Raw genomic sequence first — 23762 nt, forward strand, 5'->3', positions numbered from 1 at the left:
GCCCCCCCTAGAGGGGACAACCCACCAAATAAACGGCATGGTTTTTTTTTTTTTTTTTTTGTAATTTCTCAGCCACTTACTGTTTTTTTTTTTCTTTCACTTTTTTTCTGTATTTCATTTTCTAAACATCTTGTCTTTGTCAGAATGGCTCCGTTTGATGGCTCTGCATGGGAGGAAGAAGATGACGAGGCTGTCCCTCCTCCTCCTCCTCCTTCTGCTGAGGTTCCTTACTATAATAACTTTCCTGATAAGCAGCCTCCCCCTGGTGGACTGATTGACATGAGGACCCGTCCAGGAGCAACACTGGTAAGAATGAGTGGATTAGAGAGGGAAGAAAATCTGCTTATGCCTAAATTCACCACTGGCCTGGTTACACTATGCTGGTTATTAACTTGTACTTTAGTGCATTTTCAAGTTGTAGTCTTGGAAGCTGTGGGAAATGTTACTGTAATCCAGAAGGAATAAATCTTCTTCATATAATTTTTGACCTTTGTGATTATTTTAGTAATACCTACATAATTTTGGTCTTCTGGTTGTTTTTTGTTTGCAGCCCTACGGGCAGCCAGGTCAGAGCGACATTCACAAACAGCCTGTGCCTCCTCTACCAGGTGAGCTGCATCTTTGCCTCTCTGTGCCTATTCTTTGGAAATTCAGAAAGAAAAAGTGTTTTTTTTTTTTTAACTGAAGACATATGTTTTAGCCCTTATAATAGGAAAATGCTGTCTTATTTTCTTTGTGTTCTTTTACTTAAAAGAAGAAAATGTCTTTGTACACCTTTTTATAATTTTTTTTTGTTTTTTTTTAGTGGGTGCCAAAGAAGGAGGTCGGGAGCTGTTTGACGACCCATCATACGTGAACGTGGAAAAACCCAGACCTCCTGTAGCAGCTAATGGAAATGCACACAGAGACGTTTTTGACATGAGTGAGTCTCTCTCAATAGCTTAGCTTAGTTTACAATGTAATTTCTTCACTTTCTGAGCTCAAATGCACGGTTGTGTGAAATGCAGAAATGCCACAATAAAGCAATTTGCTGTGAAATTAGGAAACACTGATATGAACTGTTGTAAATGGGATGTGTGGGTTGTAATCAAAACAGAAGAATAACTGGTAATTACTGTATGCAGAAAATAAAGGTTGTACATTAACAGTGGAAAAAAAAGCTGTTATTCCATCAGATTCAAACTAAAAACAGAAGCTTCTGCAAAGGGAAACAATGAGGAAATATATGGGACTAAATTGGCATTTTATAAAACATTATTGGCGAGCTTCACAGAGTTTTACACATTAAATTTGCGTTGTCTGCAGACTTATGATGCAGCTTGGAAGATATAGAAATGTATATTTTTAATGATTTGCGTGTGTTTGACTTGAGTATTTTTCTGTTGTACAAAATATGAGCAAGCATGAAAGATAATCAATTTTATTTCCAGAAATTAAATTAAAGCTTGTACCTGTCGATCCTTCAATCCACCAGACAGTATTCAAACTTGATCATTGGTCAGTCTGTCTGTCCACTCAAATGGTACTCTTAATTTCATTCTCCAGTGTGCCAGCACATTCAGGACAGAGAACCCTAATCAAGAAAACCATGTTGTGTTAATCTATTTATAGTTTAGAGGAGGAAGCAGTTTGCCTTGTTGAGGAAAGAAGGTAAAGTGCAGGAGTTGGACTGTAACAGCTGCAGCACAATGTACAACTGGATGCGTTACGCAGCTCTGCTCTGCTCCTATCAATGCATCCCAAAAGATTTGCATTTGATTCACCCTGCGGTTGCAACAAGCGACACAATGGAGCTTGAAAATGTTGAACAAAAGCTAAAAATGGGAAAAGTAACAATGCACCAAATGGTGCAATAAAAACAAAAGCAGCAAAAGCTCAATTTAAATATGTTGGGTTTAATTCAACCTTAGGCCTCTAATTAAAGTTGCATCTGGCGCGGACACAATGCCTACGAGCTCGGCCCAGGTCAGGTGGGACGCTTTATGGCCTGATGTAAACTCTAGTGCAGCTTTCTCCTCCAGATGCAAACCAGGAGGAAGTTCTTAGGTTGTGCGTTCAGACCACAGCAGATGAATCATTCAGAATTTAAGAGGAGGCGTTTAATTTCAATATTGTTCTTGGTTACACATTGGTCTGCCTATCCAACCATTAATTAATCAATTTTTCGATCATTCTCCTGTTTATCCATCTGGTTGATCCTCCATCCAGTTATACATAAATATCCATTTTTCCTTCTTCCATCTGTTCATTTCTCAGTTCATCCATTCTTTTGTTCATCTGTCCTTCAAGCTGTCCATCAGTTTGTCTGTCCAACAAACCATCAGACTGTTTATTCCATCTACCCATTTTTCTATCTTCCATTGCGTTTATATCTTGGATCATGTCCTCTAAACAAGGCTACAATGTTACAATCTGTTTTCATTTGTTATCTTCAAGAACCGCTCGATGACGCCTTGGGAGTGTCTGGACACGCTGGCCCAACGTCAGTGGTGGTTCCGCCGTCGCTGGTGCAACAGCTGCAGAACGAAATCTGGTTCCACGGTAGCCTGAGTCGAAAAGAGGCGGAGAGACTGTTGACCCGAGACGGAGACTTCCTTGTGCGGGAATCTGGAACCACTCCCGGGCAGTACGTCCTTACGGGCCAGCAGGGGGGTCAGCCCAAGCACCTGCTTCTTGTCGACCCAGAGGGAGTGGTAAGTTGTGGGCGGGAGTTGAAGAAGCATTACATTTTAGTTGGACGTAGTGGTGTTGATGGTAACACTTGATGCTTTTCCCCACCCCTCCATTAGGTACGCACAAAAGACCACCGGTTTGGAAGCGTCAGCCACCTAATCAGCTACCACATGGACAACAGGCTGCCCATTGTGTCAGCCGGGAGCGAAGTGTTTCTGCAGCAGCCAGTGGAGCGCAGGGCCTGAAGCCACACGCGCCAATGAAATACTCCACCAAAAATAGACTCTCACTCCATCTCCAAATCCACACAACACACTCCCAAAATCATATGCTTTAGTACACACGACACTACACACTCCCATGAAACGACACGAGTACAAGCCAAAATAATTAAAATATATCACCTGTTTCTCAGCAAAAACACAAAACAAAACAAAAAAAACAAACAAACAAACAAAAAACTTACTTTCTTATTGCTGTTGCCACATCTTCTGCCAGTCTGTGACCTGCAGTCTCCTAGAAACCCATTGGACTCACCCACCCACCACAGAGAGGCACTGCTGCATTTTCTGAACCAACTGTGAAGCAGGGAGGAGCCCTTCACCAACATCACAACAGGGCAGAAAACAGATGCAATGCTTTTTCTTATTTTTTATGCGTTTATGAGGAGAAAAACAGAACTGCTTACGAATACATGGAATTGTTTTCTAAAATGGTTGAACTGTGGAGGAACATGAACAGACTTGGATTGAGATGGTTGGTGTCTTTATTTAGGAGGGGAAATTTTTTTTCGGGTGGGTTGTTTTTTGGGGGGGGGGGGGGGGGGGGGGGGGTGCGGAGAGAAACCAGGCGGTTTCGGGGACTTGACCGAGTTCAGTTCACCCTTCAAGTCTCACCGGAGAAGTAAATGTGACAAGCCTGTATGCAAAAGCTACGCTAAAGACCATCATATCCTTCATTGTGTTTTTGTATATTTTGTTCTGTAATCATGAGTCAAATAACTTACTGGACATGTGGAGTGCAGGAAGATCAAAACAGCTGTATCCCCCCCAAACCTTTTAAACACACATGCAAATGTATATACACACCTTTACACGCCATGCACACGCTCATGTCATGCCAAAGATCATAAACTCGGTTGCTATTTGCAAAAAAGACACACAAAAAATAAAAAAGAGAAGCCATGACTATTAGCAGTTGTCTCTAGGCATGGGCCGGTGTTATATTCTCATAATGTAAAAATCTATAATACAATCAAACAATGTAAAAATCTGCTAAAAAAAAAAAAAGTGATGTGATGTAATTCCCTTTATTTGACACAGAATATCAACAGTTATTACTGCTTCTGCTGCTGCTAAAATTACACATGAAATTGGTTGTTACAGTTAAAATGATGTGAAAACATTTATTTTATTACTAAACTGTGATATTTTAAACTGAAGCTACATATTTAGTCAGGTAGATTGCACAGTCGGATGCTCTCCAAACATGCGATTGAATTTGTAAAGTGTTGCGCCATGTTTTATCACCAGCTGACCTGTAATGGGCAGCAACAAGTAAACAGTTAGTGGCATTTTGCTACTCTATTCTCGTCTCATCTGCAAACCATTCGGTTCCACACATGTTTAAAACCGTGGTACACACGAGTACTGGTTAACTGGCCCATGCCTAGTTGTTGCGTCATATTCATTTCTAAATGGGCTTGTTTTTTTTAGTGGAGAAATAATTTGAGGTGATTGTGCCTGAATCCTGCGTCAAAGAGGAGATTTTTAAAGTACACTGATGTCAGCCACAGAGAAAAGAAATGGTGCATTTTGAGAAGCAAGGACGTTGCTTTTCAATAGCACTTTAGTGTGTGTTTGCATTGACAATCTATGAGTTGTAGCTTCAGAGTAAAAGCAAAGGTGAGAAATGCTCAGCAGTCTTTAAGTAAGAGTGTTCTGCTTGCAAAAACTAATGCAGTGTATTCTGTCATTGTGTTGTTTAATAAGATGAAATCATCTTTTTAACAAAAAACAAAAAAATCAAAAACCTTTTATGAAACAAAGTGGCTCTACGTGACTATAGATCATTTTTTGAAGCGGTTTCGATCTTCAGTGTGCTATTTTCAAACATACAAGAATTTTTAAAAAAGGGGGGTGGAAGTTAATGCCGTTGTTTTCTTCTCCCCTCAGTTCATGACGTGTTTTATATCTTTTTGATTGTGCCTTGTTTCCTCAATGCAGTCATGTTTTTTTCAATGCAGTCACCTTATGTACTTAATTCAGACGTAATCAACTGCAGGAGAATCTCTCAGTTTAGCAAAAACTCTGGAAAAAGGAACACCCCGATGACGACAACATGCGGCTCCAGTGATGGCAATCTCCTCTGATGCACATTCCTGCATTCAGCTTCTAGTCACAGATACTTGATGTCACCGTTGGGGGAGGATATGTTTCTTGATCACCTGTAAATAACATCATTTTTCGAGTGATCAGCTTAAATATTGTTTCTATTGTGTATTTAATGACTTACTCAATGAGGAACGCAGACTGTACAGCATTAAGGTTGTTCATATTAGAATGTTAAGAGAGGTTGAAACCAAAAATGTCGAAATGTGAGAAGGGACCTTTTAAGTCACATGTGATCAAACGTGCTCACATACCCAGAGTGGCAACTGTTCAGATGGGTCAGAAATAGGAAAACCAGGAAGGAGCTCTGTCGTTACTTTGTGTGTGCATGTCGTGCTGGAATAGACTCAGCTGACCCTCCTGTCATTAGTGAACCGGTCCTGTGTTGTTGTTCATCACAGTTGCCTTTTGTTGCATGGAAATAAGTTTTAAAAAAAAAAGATGTTTTGTTGTTCGCAGTAGTAATAGTGTTGTTGATGCTGTTTATGATTTTAAGCCAAAGGTTCTTTTTGAATTGTGTGCAAAGATATTGATTTGTACTTTATATTTTCTTTTCATTCTGTTTTCCTTTATAGGGAAACATGTCTGTTTACACCTGTAACTGAAAATATAGATTGCATATATAAATATATATATATATGTATATATAAATACATACATCACACATCTTTGTGGGTTTTAGTTGCATTTTAGCTGATTTTGTTAATTTACTGGCCTAAATTGCATTTAACTGAAATCAAAACAAAGTATCCTGTAGTGTGAGCCGTGTTTAACTGTATTGACCAGAACTATCTACCAAAGCCTTGTCTAACTCTTTTGGTCTCTTCTTGGTAATCCGACAGACACAAAAGCTCAGAGATTTTTGTCTTTCAGGATTAATTGAGGGAGAATTATCAGGATTGTAATCAGTCCAATCAAAAACGTTGTTTATTCCCTAGTTCATTATGCAAGCGAAATAGTGAAGCATAGATGCTACACTAATTCTACTCTCCTATTACCAAGAAAGTAAAGTGTTATGATGAGGGGATTCACTAGTAAAATTACTGATTGAGATTTGGTATGAAGTATGAACTTAATGTACGAGAACAACCACAAATTAAAAAGGAAAAAGTGCCTTACTTTAGTAATATGAGGCACTTGTGGAAGTAGCTTGCATTTCTGCCTAAGTGGTTTGCCCACTTTCATCTCTGCTGCTGCTCTAGTTTGGTTTTCTGCTACAACGGCTCATTCTGAAAAGGTGGACCTTTGGATATCTGGACTTTTTTAATCTGGATTACTTCTGGAAATGATAATAAGCCTCACATACTGGAACGAGACAAAATTAGACAAATGTAGCATTTTGACAGTAACATTAAAAAAAAAAAAGTCCAGATCCCTGACTCTGTCAGGCAAAACCTTCTTGATGAGGTCCAAGGTTTGGTCAGTTTCCAAGCTCAGCTCTCAGCAATGTGTGCCCCTGGGACAGGAGCCATCACCAAGGGCTAATCACCCAATCAGAGATGGACTTGGAGTAAGGCAGCAATTTTCAGTAAAAACTGATTTCGTAATTTCTTTTACACACTTTTAGACTGAGACAGCAAATGTATAAAGATACTGTAGACATACTGTCTCACAATTCAGGCTCACTTTCGAGGTTCAAATAAATCAGCATTTGAAGTTACAACTATTAACGGATTATTAAGAAAACCTTTTGAGCATGAGGTTAAATGCTTCTCTTATTTTGAAGATCACTTGAAGCCTGCCAGAAATAAAGGATTATTTTGGGGATACCCGTGGTCCAGTAGGGACGTTTTGAAGAACCCAGAGAAAAGTTGTTCTTGTGGGTGAAGGGTCAAATCTGAGGTGTTTATGCACCTGCAAAAACACTGCTAGAAATGTGTGAAGGTCCAACATATACTGTCCTAAACAAAAGGTGCGATGTGGGTGGGGACCTACTGGAACTCTCCCATTTGTCAGCAGAAGCTGTGACAGTGGGGTGTCCTAAGCAGTTTTTGTGTGAGGATTGAACACAGACGAGTGTGATAAACAAAGCTTTCAAAAAAATCAGCAGATGAGACGAGAAAATCCTGGATGTGAGTGGAGGCAGCTGCAGTTTTGGACAGTAGAGGCTACCGTAGGGCTGGCCTGACCTGACAGGCATCCTTCCACATACGCTCTCACTGACGGGTCACCTTTGCCTCTGCATCGATTCTGCTTCCCAAGCCATGCACCCTCAGCGTCCTCTTCCCCAGGCCATGCCTGCGTCCTCGTTGGGGCAGCACCTCCGGGACATGACCATGGGTCTCGGACGGGGCAAGAACTTCCTGGGAGGGAATTTTTCCTATGGTTTCATCCAGTCGGTTAAGGAGTGTCTTTATTTCCTCCTCTGCTGCTGGTGTATAAAGGAGATCCTTGACTGAAGGACCGAAAGAAAGCACCAGCTGTAAACATTTGACGGACTGAATGCAATTTTAGTCTGCATTTGTTTGGAGCAAATGAAGAACATTCTTGGAAAAGCTATGGTAAGTGATCTCTTGTCCAGTTGTGTTTTTACCAAGCCAAATAATATACTTTTTTATATTTAGATCACTAAGCAAACGGTTTTTTCCTGATTGCAATATTTCAAATCCATCCGTTTCTGTTTTAGTGTCCATCTGAAGTCCATTTTGAGGTTTGAGGAATCATTCTTTAAAGCTACTTGACTGGGGTCAACATTTTAGAGCATCACTCTGAAGATCCTGGATTTTTTTGGACTGTGCTAACCTTCTTTTCCTTGATGTGCCAATAAACTAAATATTTCTACCTTCATATGTTGTTTCTTTCTTTTTATTTATTATTTGATAGTTAAAATATGCTGGATGAATGCCTGGCACTTTATGTGGAACAACTAAGTCCAGGTTTGTCTGTCAAAAGCATTGTTGTGGTGAGAAGTCTAATATTTCATTAAAAAAAAATCAGTACAACCCTGTACAAGTAAGAGATAAATTAAGATTTATCTGGATTTGTCCAGATTAAATATTGACTTGAAATATTTACCACTCAAAATGGGAATATTGTGAGAAACTAATGCTCAATAAGAGGCAGGTGATCAATGCAACTCAGAAGTAAAAGTAATATTAAGCAACCTAATTTCTTCATACTGGCTACCTAAAAATATAATCAAAAGTAACACATAAAATAATATTAATAGATTCAACAGAAGACAAAGTGCTTTTTTTGGGTAAAACATATTTTAAAAAAGTTATGAACTTCTTGTAGAGCATCTCTAGCATTTTATAGTTTTGCTTTGCATACTGAAGTCTGACGCTTTACCCATTTACTTTGCAGTAAAGCTCAGATTGGAGGGACAATGTCTGTGAATATCAGTTTGTAAGTTTCAGATTTAATCAACTACTGAGTTTTGGATAAGTCAGTCTTACCCATAAAAATGATTCGATTTAAACTGTTCTATTGTAGATTTGTTTGTATGTTTTGAGTTGCTGCATTGCGGAGGGTAACCCTAACCCAATGCTCAAGAGTTTTGCTACTCTGATCAGCTTCCCTGTCCCTGCTGAAGAAAAGGCCACAGCATGATGCTGCTGCCACCTTGTTTCAGAGTCAAGATGGTGTGTTCAAGTTGATGTAGCTGCCTTCCTAAACAGACAAGACCAAGACTTTTTCCACATGGCTTGTGGTAACTGCAATCTGAAATTGTCATGGCTGCCTTCTGCCAATGGCTTTCTTCATATCAACAGATTGTCCTATCTTAGCTATGAATCTCTGCACCTCCTCCAGAGATACCAAGGGTCCTCTTCATTGCTTTGTAAATTTCTCTTTTTGACAGGCCTGTGTGGTAAGGTGGAGAGTCTTGGTAGGTGTTGGGTTGTGCCCTACTCTTTCCATATTTAGATGATCAATAAATTGAACAGTGCTCCTTATTATGCCCAAAGCTTAGGATATTGTTCCGTAACCTAACCCAACAGTTTTATCCCTAAAAGCTTTATCTGCTAAATGCTGGCACACTTTTTAAAAACATTTTTTAAAAACGTGTAATTTTCATTTCATCTCACAATTATGTGCTCGTTTATCTTTGCACACCAAATATATCTTAATCGCATATCCTTAGGTTTGCGTGTAACATGACACAATTTAAAATAAGTTTCACAGCGTCCACACCAACTTGTCAAACAACCCATGAGCGTGTTTTTCGAGGAAATCTGAAACTGGGCTTTCATTGGTTCAGCGGTACGACAAAGGGGCGGGACTAGAGCGACCTCAGAGTGTGATTGGTCAACTGGCGTGTAACTCATCGAGTTCAGACTTCACCTTCAAAGTTCCCAAATTGGTTGGAAAGAGACTGAACAGCCTGCTGTATCTCTCACATTCTCCGGGGTCTGGAGTAAAGTTCCCCAACACGGTAAGATAAGAACAACCGGAATTTGAATGTTTCTTACTCATTTTCTGTTGTTTGTTTATGTTAACCTCTAAAGAGCAGTTGTACATTATTCTTCTCCACACGGCACCGCCTACGTCGTTTCACGTTTTCCTGGTCGCTCGCTTCAAAAGGAAAACTTGTTTGTAATGTTTTGTTGTTGCAGCATTAGAGGAACAATATGGCTACTTTTGGTATGCATCCAATATGTTAAAATTATACAAGTCTTTGTCACATTCCAAAAAATATCCTCGGTTTTTTTTAAAAGCTTTTATTCAACTTGAGCCATCCTCAGTTGACATTTCCTGTCTCATCCGCACATTCAGACTATTATATTTGCGTATTATGAGTGCATATCGTGGCTGCTTTGCATGGGAGCCACAAGTTCTTTTAGTTTTTGCTTCACTCTTATCCTTAAAGATACAGCCTGTTGTGTCGTTTAATCTCTTGACCTTTTTTGGTCATTTATTTTCCCAGGAGAGTTTCAGATAAGATTCAGTGCTGCGACAGTTGGCGTGTTTGTATGTTTTTTATTCAAGTGGAAAATATTGTCATCTGTGCACGTTGCGTATAATGCACGCAAGGGAAAACACTGAGTTGTGTTTCTTTAAAGAGGTAAAGGGACGTCAGACGGAGCTGGGAGTTTATTGAAAAGCAAAAGGAAGGCTCCTTCTGTGCATAGGGAATGCATTTGAGTTTTAACTCTTGAAACTCTGGAATAAAGAAGCATTTTCTCCGAAAAGCATCAAGTTTTATGGTGCATGTAATCCTTTTAAAACTGTTCTTAGACTAGCCTGCTGCCTCTCTTGCATTCCCTGCGGCAATCTTCTGCATGCTCCCCCCTTCTTTTCTGTCTCTAGTCAATCTCATAGCAGCTAAATTTAGCTGCCATCTATTTAAACCATTCCACTATATGCTCCACAATGCTCCTTGTGGGGCCCCAGGCTAGATCCGGCAGACTTCTCTCGGGAGGAACTGGATTAGGAGACCTAAATTGCGCTGGGAGAAAATTGAATTTGGGGAGTGAAGTGTGTCATTGTGGGCATAAGTGAGGTGTCTCTGCATTTATAGATCACAGTCGGATGACATGGGTTAAAGAAATGAGTGTGTAAAGTAACAATATTCTTTTAGAATGTAATCTGAGCGCTATCTGTTGAAACCCTATTCCCTCCATGTTCTCAAAAAGGCGGACATTTAAACTGCGGTGCTTGGAAGACGTCTATTGAAGAAACCAATCACTTTGAAACGAAAGGCGTCTTTAGCCTCCATCTTCAGAGCACTGCAGGCCTTAGTTACCAGAGTCTGTGCCAAAACATTTCTGTGCTAGCTAGTCAAAAGCCAGGGTGCCCACAAGGCCTCCTGTGCTCACAAACTACTAATGAAGAACTGAATTCTCCTAAAGCAATAAGACTTCCTGCACACACACACACACAGGCCCAGTTTCGCTAAATGTTTGTAACACTTTACAGTAGTTTCTATGTTAGTAGAATGGGTGAGGCTGAATAGCAAAGGCTGGCATCCAAATCCTTTGCTTGTGTAAACAGATGTAAATGTCTTAAAGCTGCAGGCCGCACAGGGATTGTCCTACTTGTCAGTTATGTTCATTTTGTAGCTCGGCAGTTTGTTTATGAATAATATTAATACACAAAGTGAGATCTTCTGTAGACTATGAGAAATAAACGAAGAATCTGAAGTGACGCCTCTTCGGACAGGCTTTCTGCCCTTTTGTTTTTAATAAATCATATTTTAATTGGTTTGATTGCTTGCACACACACACTGTTTTCCTATCTTAACATTTTATTGTTAATCCATTCACTCTTACAGATGGGTTTGTGCATTAGGATACCACTGAAAAGTTCACTTATTCATTTCAGTTCTGCATCAGTGCAGCATGGCATGGAGGCATTGTGGTTCAGCTGAGGTGCTCAGGAAGCCCAGGTTGCTTTGATGCTTTGCTTCAGGTCATCTCCATTGTGGTTTCTGGTTTCTCTCCTCTTCCTCTTCTTGACGATGCCTCAGAGATTCTCTGATCTCATATCTAGAGCTAGCTTAAGTTTCTTTTGCACTGTCCTTCTATTCCTTCCAATCAATTTTCCATTAACACTTTGGATGCTTGTTACAATCCATTTTATTCTACAGAAAAGGATGTTTGGGTGTTTAAAGATGCTACAGCTAGGTTGCCTGTTTCACAGATGGATGGTAAACAGTGTTAGGATGACAGGTCAGCAGTCTTCCTCATAATTCTGTGGGCTGGGGAAAAAATTTTTTTGGCCTTTTATTTTCCTAAATTGACCGTATGTTCTATTTTCTGAGAACACATGGAAATATAACTTATTTTCTTCATTAAATTTACTAGAATAAATGCTGAAAAAGATATCGCGCTATGTATAATGTGTACATACGATTGTCACTTTTTCAGTTGAATCACTAATTTGATCATTTTTCGAGATCCACATGTTAACAGAATATTGTGTCTAAACAGAAATCAGATCCCAGCTTTACCAAATACCAGGTTATATGTCTGGAAAGGTGGTGTTTAGGAAACACTTCAACAAACAGGAACACTGCCCTTTTTTAAAGGCAGTTTGAAGGTGGAAACTCTGAGTCACTCATGCCCAGAGAAAATCTAATCATTTCATCGTTATCAAAAAAGTTTATCAAATGAGAGTCGTGCATTAAATATTTCCCTTAGCAACTGTCGAGTCAGGTTTTTGTGTGGTTAACAGTTGAGTTTATCTTAACAAAAAAACCCTCCTGAACGTCTCTCACCTTTTGGGCTGAAAATCGCTTCATCAAATGTTCTGTTGTGGAGAGAACAGAATTGCTTTTCATGTTCAAAGTGGAGTACAGAGTGAGGGAAAAGGTCAAATGAGAAGCTATAATCATTTTCACAGCAGGTGTACTGATCCAGTGGCACAAAACCACCCACGCTGACTCCAGAGATTTGCATAATGACTTACTGTAGAGAAAAATGGCCTCTTATTTTAATGAATGCGATTCATATTTGCCTAAAGAATCAGAAGAAATGGACTTTTATATTATTAGCATCTAAGAAGTAAAAAAAAAAAACTATTGAAAAGCTCTCTTTGTGGAGATGTATTTGCTCAGCCTTCAAGCGGGCTCATTCTCAGAACTACTTACTTTTTTTTATTTCTTATTGTTTTGCAGTAAAAACTTTTGTGTTTTCCAAGGACACACATTTGTGCCGAGACTGGCCAAACTCTTATTTCCAGGTTATTTTTCTTCATCACTCCTGTAAAAGTGAAAAGGGGGAAAAAATAAATAAAAGCACCCGGTTATTATTAATGTCACAGCTGCCATATAACTCTTGACCAGAGGAATGCGATCTCAAGGTTACCATCAGGCTGTTTTAAAAGGATTTTTTTTCTGTAGAGGAGAGCTAATAAAACTTTTGACATTATTTATATATATATATATATATATATATATATATATCAATGTTCCTGTGCTGGCTTGGAAATAAAACCATTTCACTGTTTTACAGATCTAAATAAGGATAGAAAAAGAAATGTAGTGTCTTTTCATATCATTGAAACGTCTGAATATTTATTACTACATATTTTTGTCATCATTTTGTCTGTCTATCCATCAACCGGCTTGAATTTGTAGGTTTTTAGACGGAGCGTTCTACGAGTAATAAACACCTCGAAAGGTATCAAATTTGAATGTGCAGGACATCTGTTCAGTGTTCATGTCTCACCATGTTTTTGTCAGTAACTAGAGCGAGCCAGCTTCTTCTTGTACCTACAAGTGGAGGGAGAAAGGCTGAACTCCTGACACGTTCAGAAACAGAAGAGCACAGGCTTTCCTCACTCTTCACTCGCTTCATTTCGTGGAACTATTACTAATCACGACATTTGTTTTCAATGCCGGTGTTGTGTTGCAGGAGACGGGCGAAGCCTCTGGGGGGGCCATGTCTGGGGCCGGTGCTGCCAACAACAGTTGGACCATCCTCACATCTGAGGTATGATCACTTTGAAATGTTAAGCAGTCGTGCGTGACCTTATTAAACATGTCTCCGGAAAAAAAAAAAAAAAAAAGAGAGCTTTGTCCCAGTTTGTTTCTCTTTCAGGTCACCTGAATATGAATTAGGTTTGTGTCATAATGTTTATAAAACATTTTTAAAGTGAAAGTTGTAAAAAAAAAAAAGAAAAGAAAAAAGAGGGACATTCTGTGTTATTAATTATGTAAATAAAAGGTTATTTACTATCGATAAAAATGGTTTCTGAATATTAAATTCACCTTTTAACATAGCAATTTTTGATAGGTCTTTAATCAAGTGGTAATGACTCTGTCTCCGTCGTCATAGGAGACAGTTGCTGAAACCCTGCGGCCCCTTGCAGAGGGAACAAAGCAGCATGAAGAAAGCCACACATCTGCCACAGGTCTGTTTACAGTATGCCTTATTTATGTCACCTTTTTTTTCCATGTCCCACAAAAACATTAATAGATTTTTGAGGTGTACAGTATATTGGTGAAATGTCAGGTTTTGTGATCAACAAATGAACTGACCCCTCTCCTTCCTCCCATAGCTTAGAATAAAATCTGAAAAGTAGACCCTAATAAGTCCAGTCAAATTTTTCACAATCAGACTGCTTGAGCTCGCTTCAGTTATTAGAGAATCTGATTAACCTGGAATAGTTTTTCTGTCATTACTCTCTAGAAGATGAAGTGATGGAGATGCATATAAACTTTTTAAAAATAAACCCTGTGTTTTTCTCATTAGAGAATTAGAAACGTGACTAAAGAAAAGGTTTGAACAACCCAAAATGTTTAATCATTTAACCCCAACTCTCCCTCCCCATAAAATCCTTTGTTTCTTCCTTTGTCTAAAATCACTTCACTAAGACGCTTCTAGTAGCCATCTACCAATCTTAGAGGACAGGGTGTCCTGCTCCTCGCTTTCGGCCATGAGATGCTTAAAGTTTTTCTTGCAAATGCGCAGCCTGTTAGTGACCTTGCAGCGTCTTGTGACATCAGGATCTGGCCAAGACTTTCTTACTTTTTCATTTTCAGGAGATTTGTGGTGAATTCATTGGTATGTGTTGGGTCATTGTCATGCTGCATTCAGCGTTAATATTTTTACATGTGTTCTTAACATTTTCCTCAGGCAGCTCTGATGATAAGTATAATTTATAATGGATTCTGTGATGATGAGCTGTTGCAGCAAAGCATTGTGTAAACGCAACATTGTCCTGCAATCTTTTAGTTGAGGGCTCTGTTTTATTTTATTGCCTCAGTCTTTTTACATAAACACATTTCCCACTCTTTAACGATGACAAAGAACAGTCAAACTTTATTGTACTTGAACATCAGTTTCCTCTTGTTAATAAAACTAAAGCCATATCCACAATCACTTTGGTCAAAGGTGCTTGAGGTGCCAAAGCTTTACAACAGTCTGAATGGTTCCCTTTCAAGAACTGACTGTTGGGAAATGTTGAACTGCTGCTTTAAATGCTTCCTCTCCTCTGTTTTCTTGATTAACCAGGACCAGGAGAGAAAAATCAGCCTCCAAATAGCGCAGAGTCTGCAGAAGAAAGACTCCCAGAGGAGAGTTACCGAGTAAGACACCATAACTCATAACACCGTATTATCTTACAGTACTGTGTGCAATGTCCTCTAGCTTCATTTCTATGCATTTCTAACGAGCCAGTAATCATCTTCTGATTCTTGCTATTTCGTAATATTCCCGTTTAGAGGGTCACTTATTTTTATTTTGTTCACTACACACTGACTCAAGAGTTTTGAACTTTTTAAAAACAATAATTCTTTCCTCTAGGTTTCTGAAGATCAAAATGCAGATTCCAACTCAAATCCTCCATCTGTGGATGCCTCTGGCACCTTGGACCACGGTGACGTTGAAAGCAAAACTGAGGCACCGACGAGGTCTTCCCCTGACCCGGATTCGTCCTCTGACTCCTACACCCTCCTGACGCCTTCCCTGGACGGCCCCCCAGTCTCGCTGCTCAGCACAGAGACTCTTGGAGGTGCAGAGTTTTCACCGGCAGAAGAGGGACTTCGACTAGAAGAAACGCTTCATCTGCAAAATAAAGAGGAGCCACATCAAGAGGGACAGCAGTCAGGTAAGTGTTGCTGTGGTGGAAGTTATCCACCGCAGCTATTTGCAACTGCCTGTTTATATTAAATTTCTACTGGAATGCTCCAACCTTTTGGACAAATCAAATGTACCTATGACTACCTGTCATTAGTTTTCTTATTCAAATTTTTGTTTTTCAAAGAATACATAATTCCAGGAACTCTAACAAGGTTCCTGAAGTCTTTGAAAGAAAAACAGGCCCACAGCATCATAGATCCTAGATCTATGATCTAGATCAACAGTGAGCAAGAATTGCAAGAAGTCCATGTCACAAAGAATGAAGGCAGCTCCAATGGTAAAAGCGTGAGCAACCCTTTCGACAAGGCATACCTAGTAATAAAGTGGCAGTTTGTATCTCATTTATATCAAAGTTGAGTTTAAACGTCTGAAGATTTTGTAGTTTGCAGTAAAGCACAGAAACTTAATTTAACAGCTGTCTAAATGTAGCCTCCTTAAAGATTCCTTTCTGTTGTCTGTTTAGGAATTGGTGAAAGGACAGAGGAGGGAGAGTCAGTGGAGAGGAGAAGAAAGTCTCTCCTGGAGCAGATCGGAAGAAAAGAAGAGGAGGAAGAAGAAGTGGAAGAAGAATTTCAGGTGCCACAGCGAGAGAATGACGGCGTGTTCTCTCTTAACAAATGCATCCTGGCTGCTCTCATTCTGTTGGGGCTCGGCACCGTCTTTTTCTCTGGTGAGCATCACCTGTGAACCTGTTGCTATGGTGTTTTAGACTTGTGTCTGATGTCAGAAACAATGACTAACGAGACTAAAGGAGGCTCTGAGACTGAGGTGTATTATGCCTGCAGGTGTCTTCATGGACTTCGATGAGGGTAGGTTGTTTTAGTCCTATTGTGTGTGCATCTAAGTAAAGTAATTCAGCTTTTTTTAGCCACGACATGTTTGTAAACATGCACGCAGAATTAAAGGACTTTGCATGGGATGCTTCTTAAAATTCACTTTAAAAGTCCGTTTTGCTTTTCCTTTTGTTTTGGAAGAGGGGTGTTTGTTTTATCTGAACATTGATATTAAAATGATGCATAAATTAACCACACTGAATTGTAAAGGATCCCGGGCCCTTCATATCATGCTTATTGGCAAAAGGACTTTAAAAAATTTATACAATTTTAGGTAAAAAATAAATAAATCAATAACATGCATATGTGAAGACTTAGCCTACAGGAAAACAAGATTTGCACATTTTTATCCAGAAATTTGCAGACTGCCCTCTTTTCCCCATTTTAGAAAACTTGATGTTGGATTGGTAACTTCGGGGTTGAGGGGTTATTACTTGTGCAAGTTGGCTTTTTTGCTAAACCTGTGATGCTTATTTAACAATAGTCATCCACATTGACTCGACACTTTCCATAATGATTTGCAGAGGGTGACTATACAACAAGGGAACTGAAGGATACAGAAGCACCAGGGGAACAGGTCAGACTGATGCTCTCCTTCTCTGTTTTATTGGCATCACTTTTAATCGCTTTTATCCAATATCAACAACATACTACATGCATTCTGTAACATCATCTAGGTCATAAATAATGACTTTTAAAAACGCTAGCGTTTTCTGGGCTGTGCTTGTTGGAAGACCAACATGGGCAGCCTTGAATAGCAGCAGTTCACCTCAAACTTCTGCTTCCTTCGAAATATTTTCGAGATGACAAGACTGTTTTTCTCTGTTTGCGATTTGACAGGAGTGGCTTAGTCCCGAAGTAGCTCCAGGTTTAGATCACAACAGCTCCGAGCTCCTGAATAAGTTAGCTGAAGGGAATCAGCAGATTTCTACATTACAAGCTCAGCTTCAGGTGTGACTCCATTCTGTCCAGTGCTTCATTTCTCCTTAGTTCGTTTTATTTATATATGTGTAAAACAAATGTGTCTTTTGCGTAAATGTGTCAGCGAGTGCATAACATGCTCATGGGAGCTTCTTTACCTTTACTTTTTTTTTTTTCCCTTCCAACCAGGCACAGAAAGAGGAGCTAAAAGTAGCCAAGGAGCAGGCAGCAGAGGGAGAGGAGCAGCGGCTGCTCTGGGAGGAGGTGGAGAAGGAAAACAGTAGGTTGAAGACAGAGATTGCATCTCTCCCTGTCCTTCAGAAAGAGAACGACAGGATGAAGAAAGAGCTGGAGTCTGTCCCGGCCCTACAGAAAGAGCTAGAAACCCTGAGATCCACTGTGACAAACTTAAAACTCTCCCCAGGTACAAGAGTTAGGAGGTGAAGGGGATTAGTTACTAGAAACAGGAAGGGAAAGCAGAGCAAGTTTAGTCTTTCTTTTACTTTTCTTGAAGACTTTGTGTTGCTTTATTGACTTTTGTGTCTCTTCCAGCAGCCAGTGATGCTGATCAAGCCACCATCAAACACTCTACATCACCACCTAGTGACCAAACAGAAGATGGCAGGCAGGATTCAGTTGGACCACCTGGAAAACAGCCATGGAAAACTTGGGGAGATCAGAAGCAGAAGAAAGAGCCAAATAAGGTTAAATATGAAATAAATGACAAAAAACAGCAGAAGGAGAAAGATAAGTCTGTTAGGAAGGAAGGAGATGGAAAAGAGCTTAAAAAGGGAGATAAAATGGAGTGGAAGAAGGGAAAACATGAGCATGGGAAGCTTGAGAAAGACAAAGATAAGCCAGGTAAGCAAAAGAGGCAAAGTGATGAGGCAAGTCCTTGGAAGCAGAAAGAGTTAAAGAAAGGGAAGGGAGGAAGAGGAGATGACGGTAGACCCATGGAGGACAAGGAAGGTAGGAAAAAGTTGAAGGAAGACGGAGACCGGAAAAAGGGAAACTTTGAGAAAGTACATGAACGTAAGGAGAAAGGGGAGTGGCGAGGAGGAAAACATCGCGATGAGAAGCTGAAGGGAGAGATGGAGTGGAAGAAAGGGAAACATGGAGGCAAAGAAAAGCAGGAGAGAAAAGATTGGAAGGAGAAAGGAGATAAGAAAGACCCTGAGTGGAAGGATAAGATTGGTAAGGAAGGGAAAGGAAAGGGTGAGAGGAAGCAGTGGGACAACAGCAAAAGTCAGGGTAAAGAAAGGACAGCGACAGATGAGAGGAAACAATGGAAAGAATATGAGAGGAAGAGCAAAAGCGGGAAAGAAGAGAAGAAATTCAAGAGGAAGGACAAGACTTCGGAACAGTTTAAGATAGAAGAGATGAAACTGAAAGAGAAAAAGCATAATGCAGACTGGGAAAAAGACCAGTCACACTCCCTGAAAAAGAAAAACGATGAACATGAATTTCCAGGTAACCATGGCCACAAGGAGGAGCACTTGTATGGTGAGCGAAAGCCCCATCACACCCACCCCAAACCCTCCATAGGACAACCAGAATACTGGCTCCAACAGAGACAACGCCTCCAACACGACCCCAAACCGCCGCAGCATTGCGACACGCTGGAAACCTGCGCCCAGGCGGAGGGGCTCCTCCCTGTCCCATCGTCAGAGTTCGAATCTGTACTGCAAACCTATCTGACCAAGATAGAGGAGTCCGGAGTAGATGGATCCAAAACATCGGAGCTCAGAAAGATCGCCTTGGAGTTCTTCAAGGACGGGGTGTTTGTGCACAACCAGAGGAGCTTCCAGGACTTTGTGGATGATCTGGCGGATATTTTGGAAGACATGGTGGAGGATGGTGATGCAGAAGATAGTGACCTGGAGGATGAAATGGAAGGGTTTGAAAAGGAAGTCCTGAAAATGTTTTCACTTCCAGGAGGCAGGGAGAAGGAGAAGAGGATTAAAGGTGAATGGAGGAAGGAGAACAGACAAGAACGTGGCTGATTATGATTTGATAGGCTGGAGGACTCACTTTATTTAGGACCACAATTACTTCAGTGTGTTTATCAGGCAGTCGACCAACCGTTCTTTGTGCCACTACCATCTTTAAAATTTTACTCTTGCTCATATATTCACTGTATCGCACAGGCTGGCCAAACTTACAAGTTTTAACGATTTTAACATCTACAGACTGATATTTTTGCCTATTCTGCTTTGCAAATAGCTCAAGACACACCTGTTTGGATGGAGAGCATCTGTTAACATTAATTTCCAATTCCCAAACAAGATCCTCAATTGGATTTAAACGTGTAGTTTTTAAGATGCTTTGATCTAAATCATTTCTTGTAGGTCCTGCTGTAGGTCTCGAGGGTCATTCTGCTGGAAGGTGAACCTCCATCTGCTGCCTCTAAATGGGTTTTCTTCCAGAATTGCATTGCATCTCTTTCCCCATCAGTTCAGAGTTTTCTTTCCCTGCTGAATCAGGCAGTCCAACACCATGATACTGCCACTACCAATTGTGTTTTCGGTCTTTCTCTTATTACAGGATTTTGCATGTACGTCAAAAAGTTATGTTTTGGTTTCATCTTAGCAGGGCTCCACATCTTTGCTGTGTCCTCTACGTGGCTTTTTGTAATCTGCACACTGAACTTAAGGTTTACTTTCGAACATTGCTCTCTTCATTCATAACGTCTTTAAAATCAAAAGTTGGGTCCAGGTTTTTGTATCGAGATACTTCAGATTATGTAAACATCCACTGGTGTTCAAATATCTTGTTTAGTAATGTTGAAACTTAAACCTGCTGGAGCAGTTTGGATGTTTTGAACTTAGTTTCTAGAATTTAATATTTTATTATTATTTAAACACTTCCTGCTCATACAGCACTGTGCACTGTTAATGTTTACTAAAGCTCCACTTATTGGAGATACAGGTTGTCATATTTATTCATCACTGTTTTGTGGGTTGCTAAACCATTGCTATTAAAGCTGGTTTCAACATGGGTTACTAAAGAAAGTTGGATAATAATTTATATTTGAGAATTTGGCATTGATTTGTATCGTTTGTAAATGTTGCATCCAACATGTTTTGCCTAGAAAAGTATTTAATTGTGTTCTTACAACAGGCATTGTGTGAAAAACAAATGTTGGGCACTTAAGGTACGGGCATGTTCAGTAAGTTTGCTTGTTTTTATGTCTTTAATTTAAATAGGTTGTGTTACTTTAAAATTTGTGTTAATATCTGTATGTTTGCACACTTTCTCATTGTGGTTCTTTTGTCGTGGTGAATTTGAGTTCGGATGTTTCTTGTTGCTTCTGTAACCTCAAAGAAAATAAACATTTTTTTTTTTTGTGAACTTTGGGTTTTAACTCGTCAGTTAAAATAATTTCTCAACGGAACAATAAATGCAACTATCCAAAAAATGCGTTTGAAATTTTAGGTCCCAAAAAGTGAAGACTGTGCTGATTAGTTTTGATAATTGTGGGGGGAAGTCTAAAAATCCTGATGATTAATTTTCTGCCTTGTGAGATCTGTTAAAATCAACCTTGCTTTCATAAAAGTTGCCATTTAATGTTCCTCTATAAGAGTGATATGCAAATCCGCTCCCTGTGTGATCCATAATCATAAGGTTTGAACTTCCCCAAAATATTCATTTAAATTGATCAATTGTGACGTTTTAGTGAATAAACCTTTCCTTATCTTTTTGACCCTTCAAAAACTCCTGACTCAACTTTCTTGCTATACACAGAAAACTGCATTCTTGTTCTCCTCACATTAACTTTGGCCAAGGTGAGATCTTAATCTTAAACTCAGAGGAGCCAGGGATTTTTCTACTGCTGCTGCTCAATTGTGGAATAATCTACACCTGAACACTAGAGAGACTACTTGACCACCTGCTTTTTAGTTAGTGAGATGTAGTTTGACCTTGTTTGAACTGATTGTATTTTGTGTTTTTACAGTTTGCAGCACTTTGTTTCAGCTGCCACAGTTTTAAAGCGCTTCATAAGTAGAGTTGGCCTGGCAATCTGAATGGACCAGAGGATAGCGGTTTGGAGAAGGGATGACCTCTGTGTTTCTCCACAGACACATGAGTTAAAAAATGCTCAAATGATTTTCAGGTCAGATGGAGGAAACATTGAGAGTTCCTGCTGACCAGTCTGATGTTTCCCCCTCTTAAGATTTTTCTGCATTTACCAGTTACATTTCCACCACATAGGCTAGAGTGTCATCTATTTGTCTCGCCTTCTTTGCACACCTTCGTCCAGATCTTAGCCATCACCTAAAATAGTTTGCCGTAAACTGGAAGCTGAGCTTCAAATGGCTTCCTGCTGCTCTTCCATCGATTCCAGATTTGTAGAGTGTGTGGAAAAATGATAACTTGCCTGCCACATTTAAGATTACAGTAGAACATGTTTTACAAGTTTCAGTCATACCTGGTCCATATGTTGTGGATGTTTGATTAACCTTTCTGTCCAGGATGTTCGTTTTGTTCCTACTAGATTTTAACCAATGGATATTACGATGTGTGGGGAAAATACTCTGGTGGAATAAGAAACTGAGTAGATGAAAGAAACCAGACATGACAGCATGTTAAGTCAGGACCTGTTCAGCTTGTTGATCATTGCACTTGTTTGAGATGAGGAAACTGTTGCCTGTAGTAAATATCTAGCTTTCATTATGAAACAAAAAGAGATTAAATATTTCTGATGAAATGGATCCAGTACTGGGATAGTTGACTGTGATGGTTGACTGTGTTGCCTTGCAGCTTTTTGGCCTGTGGTTCAAATGTCAGCGGTGAACTTCTTGTGTTCTGCTCCAGTTACTTTGGTTTCCACTCACGTATTAACAACACATGTGTCAAGTCAATTATTAATTTCTCATTGTGTATGAATGAGCAGCCTTTTGTCTCCCTGATGGAAAATCCATCGGTCCAGGAAGTCGTTGCATCTCTGTCCTGGTGTAGAAATCTACAGTTTATTTGCAAAAGCAAATAATGCACACCCCTTGTAGTTTTTTAGTTACTTTTTCTATTTTATCAGATTCCAACCAGATACCAGTTGTGCTATTTTATGTTCAGGAGCAGCACAAAATAGTGTGTAATTGCATAGTAAAAGGAAGAAGATACCTGATTTTTCCCCATCTACAAATCTGATCAGATTTGTGTACATTTGTAATCTGCCTTTGAGTCAGTATAGAGCCACATTGCAGTACAAATAGTATATTTCTCTTTGCACATGGAGACAGATTTTTATCATTATTTTTTTGCAAAACAGCTCAGATTCTGACTCAAGTCTTTTGCAGCCTCCAGAAAGTCTTCCAGGATTGTGTGTATTCAGTCGTTCAACTGGCCAGCTTCCTTGTTCACTGCTGACGCCGTTCAAGGTGTGTTCAGGTTGATATATATTAATGTTAGTCAGCTTCTTTCATGTGGTTATTGTGGCCCTGACATGGCTTGCTGGAGATTGAAATGGCGAGTCGGTAGGTTTGCAGTTGTGTGATGGGTTGAACGCAGCAGCTCTTTGGGATGTTTAAAGTTTGAGATATTTTATATCCTTACCCTGCTTCAACCTTCTCCAAAACTTTCTTCCTGCTGCGTCCCTCGGTCTTCATGATGCTGCATATTCACTAATGTTCTCTTACCAACGTTTACAGTAAGTACATTTTAGCTTTTAGATGAAAAATACGGGAAAAGTTTAAGGGATATGAATACCTTTGCAAAGTACTGCAATTATTTATTTATTTTTTAAATAACTCTAAATTCAGCCCCAGCTGGAAAATATTAATAACAAAGCATCTCTCATGTTTGCCCAGTGGAAATATCTTGATGAACCATTTAGTTTCCTCTTTCCTCTTCCTCTACAGCAGCTAAGGGAACGTAACGAGGGCCGTACGCTGCTATTTTAGGTAAAAAGTGATATAGATGTGCATGTCTGCGTAACAGCCGTTCCATAGAGATGTGAAAGCGATGTTTGGGGATATGTGGATGGCAAAGCCAATGTGCTTGTTAGGACAAACTTGCTTCCCTAATATGCCAGTTGTGCACATCCTCTTTTCCAAGGTGAAACCCAAGTGCCTCGTTCTCAACAGTTTCTGGAGCCCAGACTACATGGTCATCGGTGATAAACTGCTTCTGGTTTTCTCTCTGCTGCATTCTGCTCACAGCTTTGTGGACATAAAAAAGAAACGTGTTTTGCTTTAACTGTGTGAATTCTCTTTAAAACTACCCGATGTGCTTGCACACATTTTTCGCTCATTTAACTTTTGTTGTTTCAATGCTTATTTACGGCCTGTTTATAGAATAAATATTGGTGTAGATTTCCAGTCATCCAAAAAAAAAAAAAAAAAACCCTAAATGTTTAAGAAGGAAACTAGAGTTCTCCTGTTGCTTAAATATGTCCTCCCTCCTATCCAAGCAGCTTTTTC

At 39.7% G+C, this 23762-nt stretch overlaps 3 protein-coding genes across 8 annotated transcripts in view; all 3 read left to right on the forward strand.

The window, feature by feature from the left end:
* The window catches only part of shc1 (SHC (Src homology 2 domain containing) transforming protein 1), a 19014-nt gene extending 15920 nt beyond the window's left edge, over positions 1-3094 (forward strand). For both annotated transcript variants that reach the window (XM_015060064.1, XM_015060065.1), the window contains 5 exons: positions 144-306; positions 551-608; positions 806-922; positions 2437-2693; positions 2790-3094. In XM_015060064.1, the coding sequence (XP_014915550.1) occupies positions 144-306; positions 551-608; positions 806-922; positions 2437-2693; positions 2790-2918 (724 nt within the window). In that variant the 3' untranslated portion in view covers positions 2919-3094. The remainder of the gene's footprint in view (positions 1-143; positions 307-550; positions 609-805; positions 923-2436; positions 2694-2789) is intronic.
* A 2505-nt stretch (positions 3095-5599) lies between these two features.
* lenep (lens epithelial protein) lies at positions 5600-7850 on the forward strand. The gene is made up of 2 exons (XM_015060066.1): positions 5600-7564; positions 7690-7850. Exon 1 carries the CDS (start codon positions 7268-7270, stop codon positions 7460-7462), a length of 195 nt encoding a protein of 64 aa, XP_014915552.1. The 5' UTR covers positions 5600-7267; the 3' UTR covers positions 7463-7564; positions 7690-7850.
* Positions 7851-9291: 1441 nt separating this feature from the next.
* On the forward strand, positions 9292-20694 carry pbxip1b (pre-B-cell leukemia homeobox interacting protein 1b). Of its 5 annotated transcripts, none has more exons than XM_015060071.1 (11): positions 9292-9438; positions 13361-13438; positions 13784-13859; positions 14963-15036; positions 15254-15557; positions 16053-16259; positions 16375-16398; positions 16947-16999; positions 17263-17373; positions 17533-17767; positions 17899-20694. In XM_015060071.1, exons 2-11 carry the CDS (start codon positions 13388-13390, stop codon positions 19344-19346), a joined length of 2583 nt encoding a protein of 860 aa, XP_014915557.1. In that variant the 5' UTR covers positions 9292-9438; positions 13361-13387; the 3' UTR covers positions 19347-20694. The 5 variants fall into 5 exon arrangements, with proteins under 5 accessions (XP_014915557.1, XP_014915559.1, XP_014915560.1 ...); XM_015060073.1 differs by having other exon boundaries at positions 17533-17623; positions 17896-20694; XM_015060074.1 differs by having other exon boundaries at positions 17533-17623.
* Positions 20695-23762: the final 3068 nt, after the last annotated feature.

This window comes from Poecilia latipinna, unplaced genomic scaffold, assembly GCF_001443285.1.
Source record: "Poecilia latipinna isolate Pla-1442-1.1 unplaced genomic scaffold, P_latipinna-1.0 Scaffold1684, whole genome shotgun sequence".
NCBI lineage: Eukaryota > Metazoa > Chordata > Actinopteri > Cyprinodontiformes > Poeciliidae > Poecilia > Poecilia latipinna.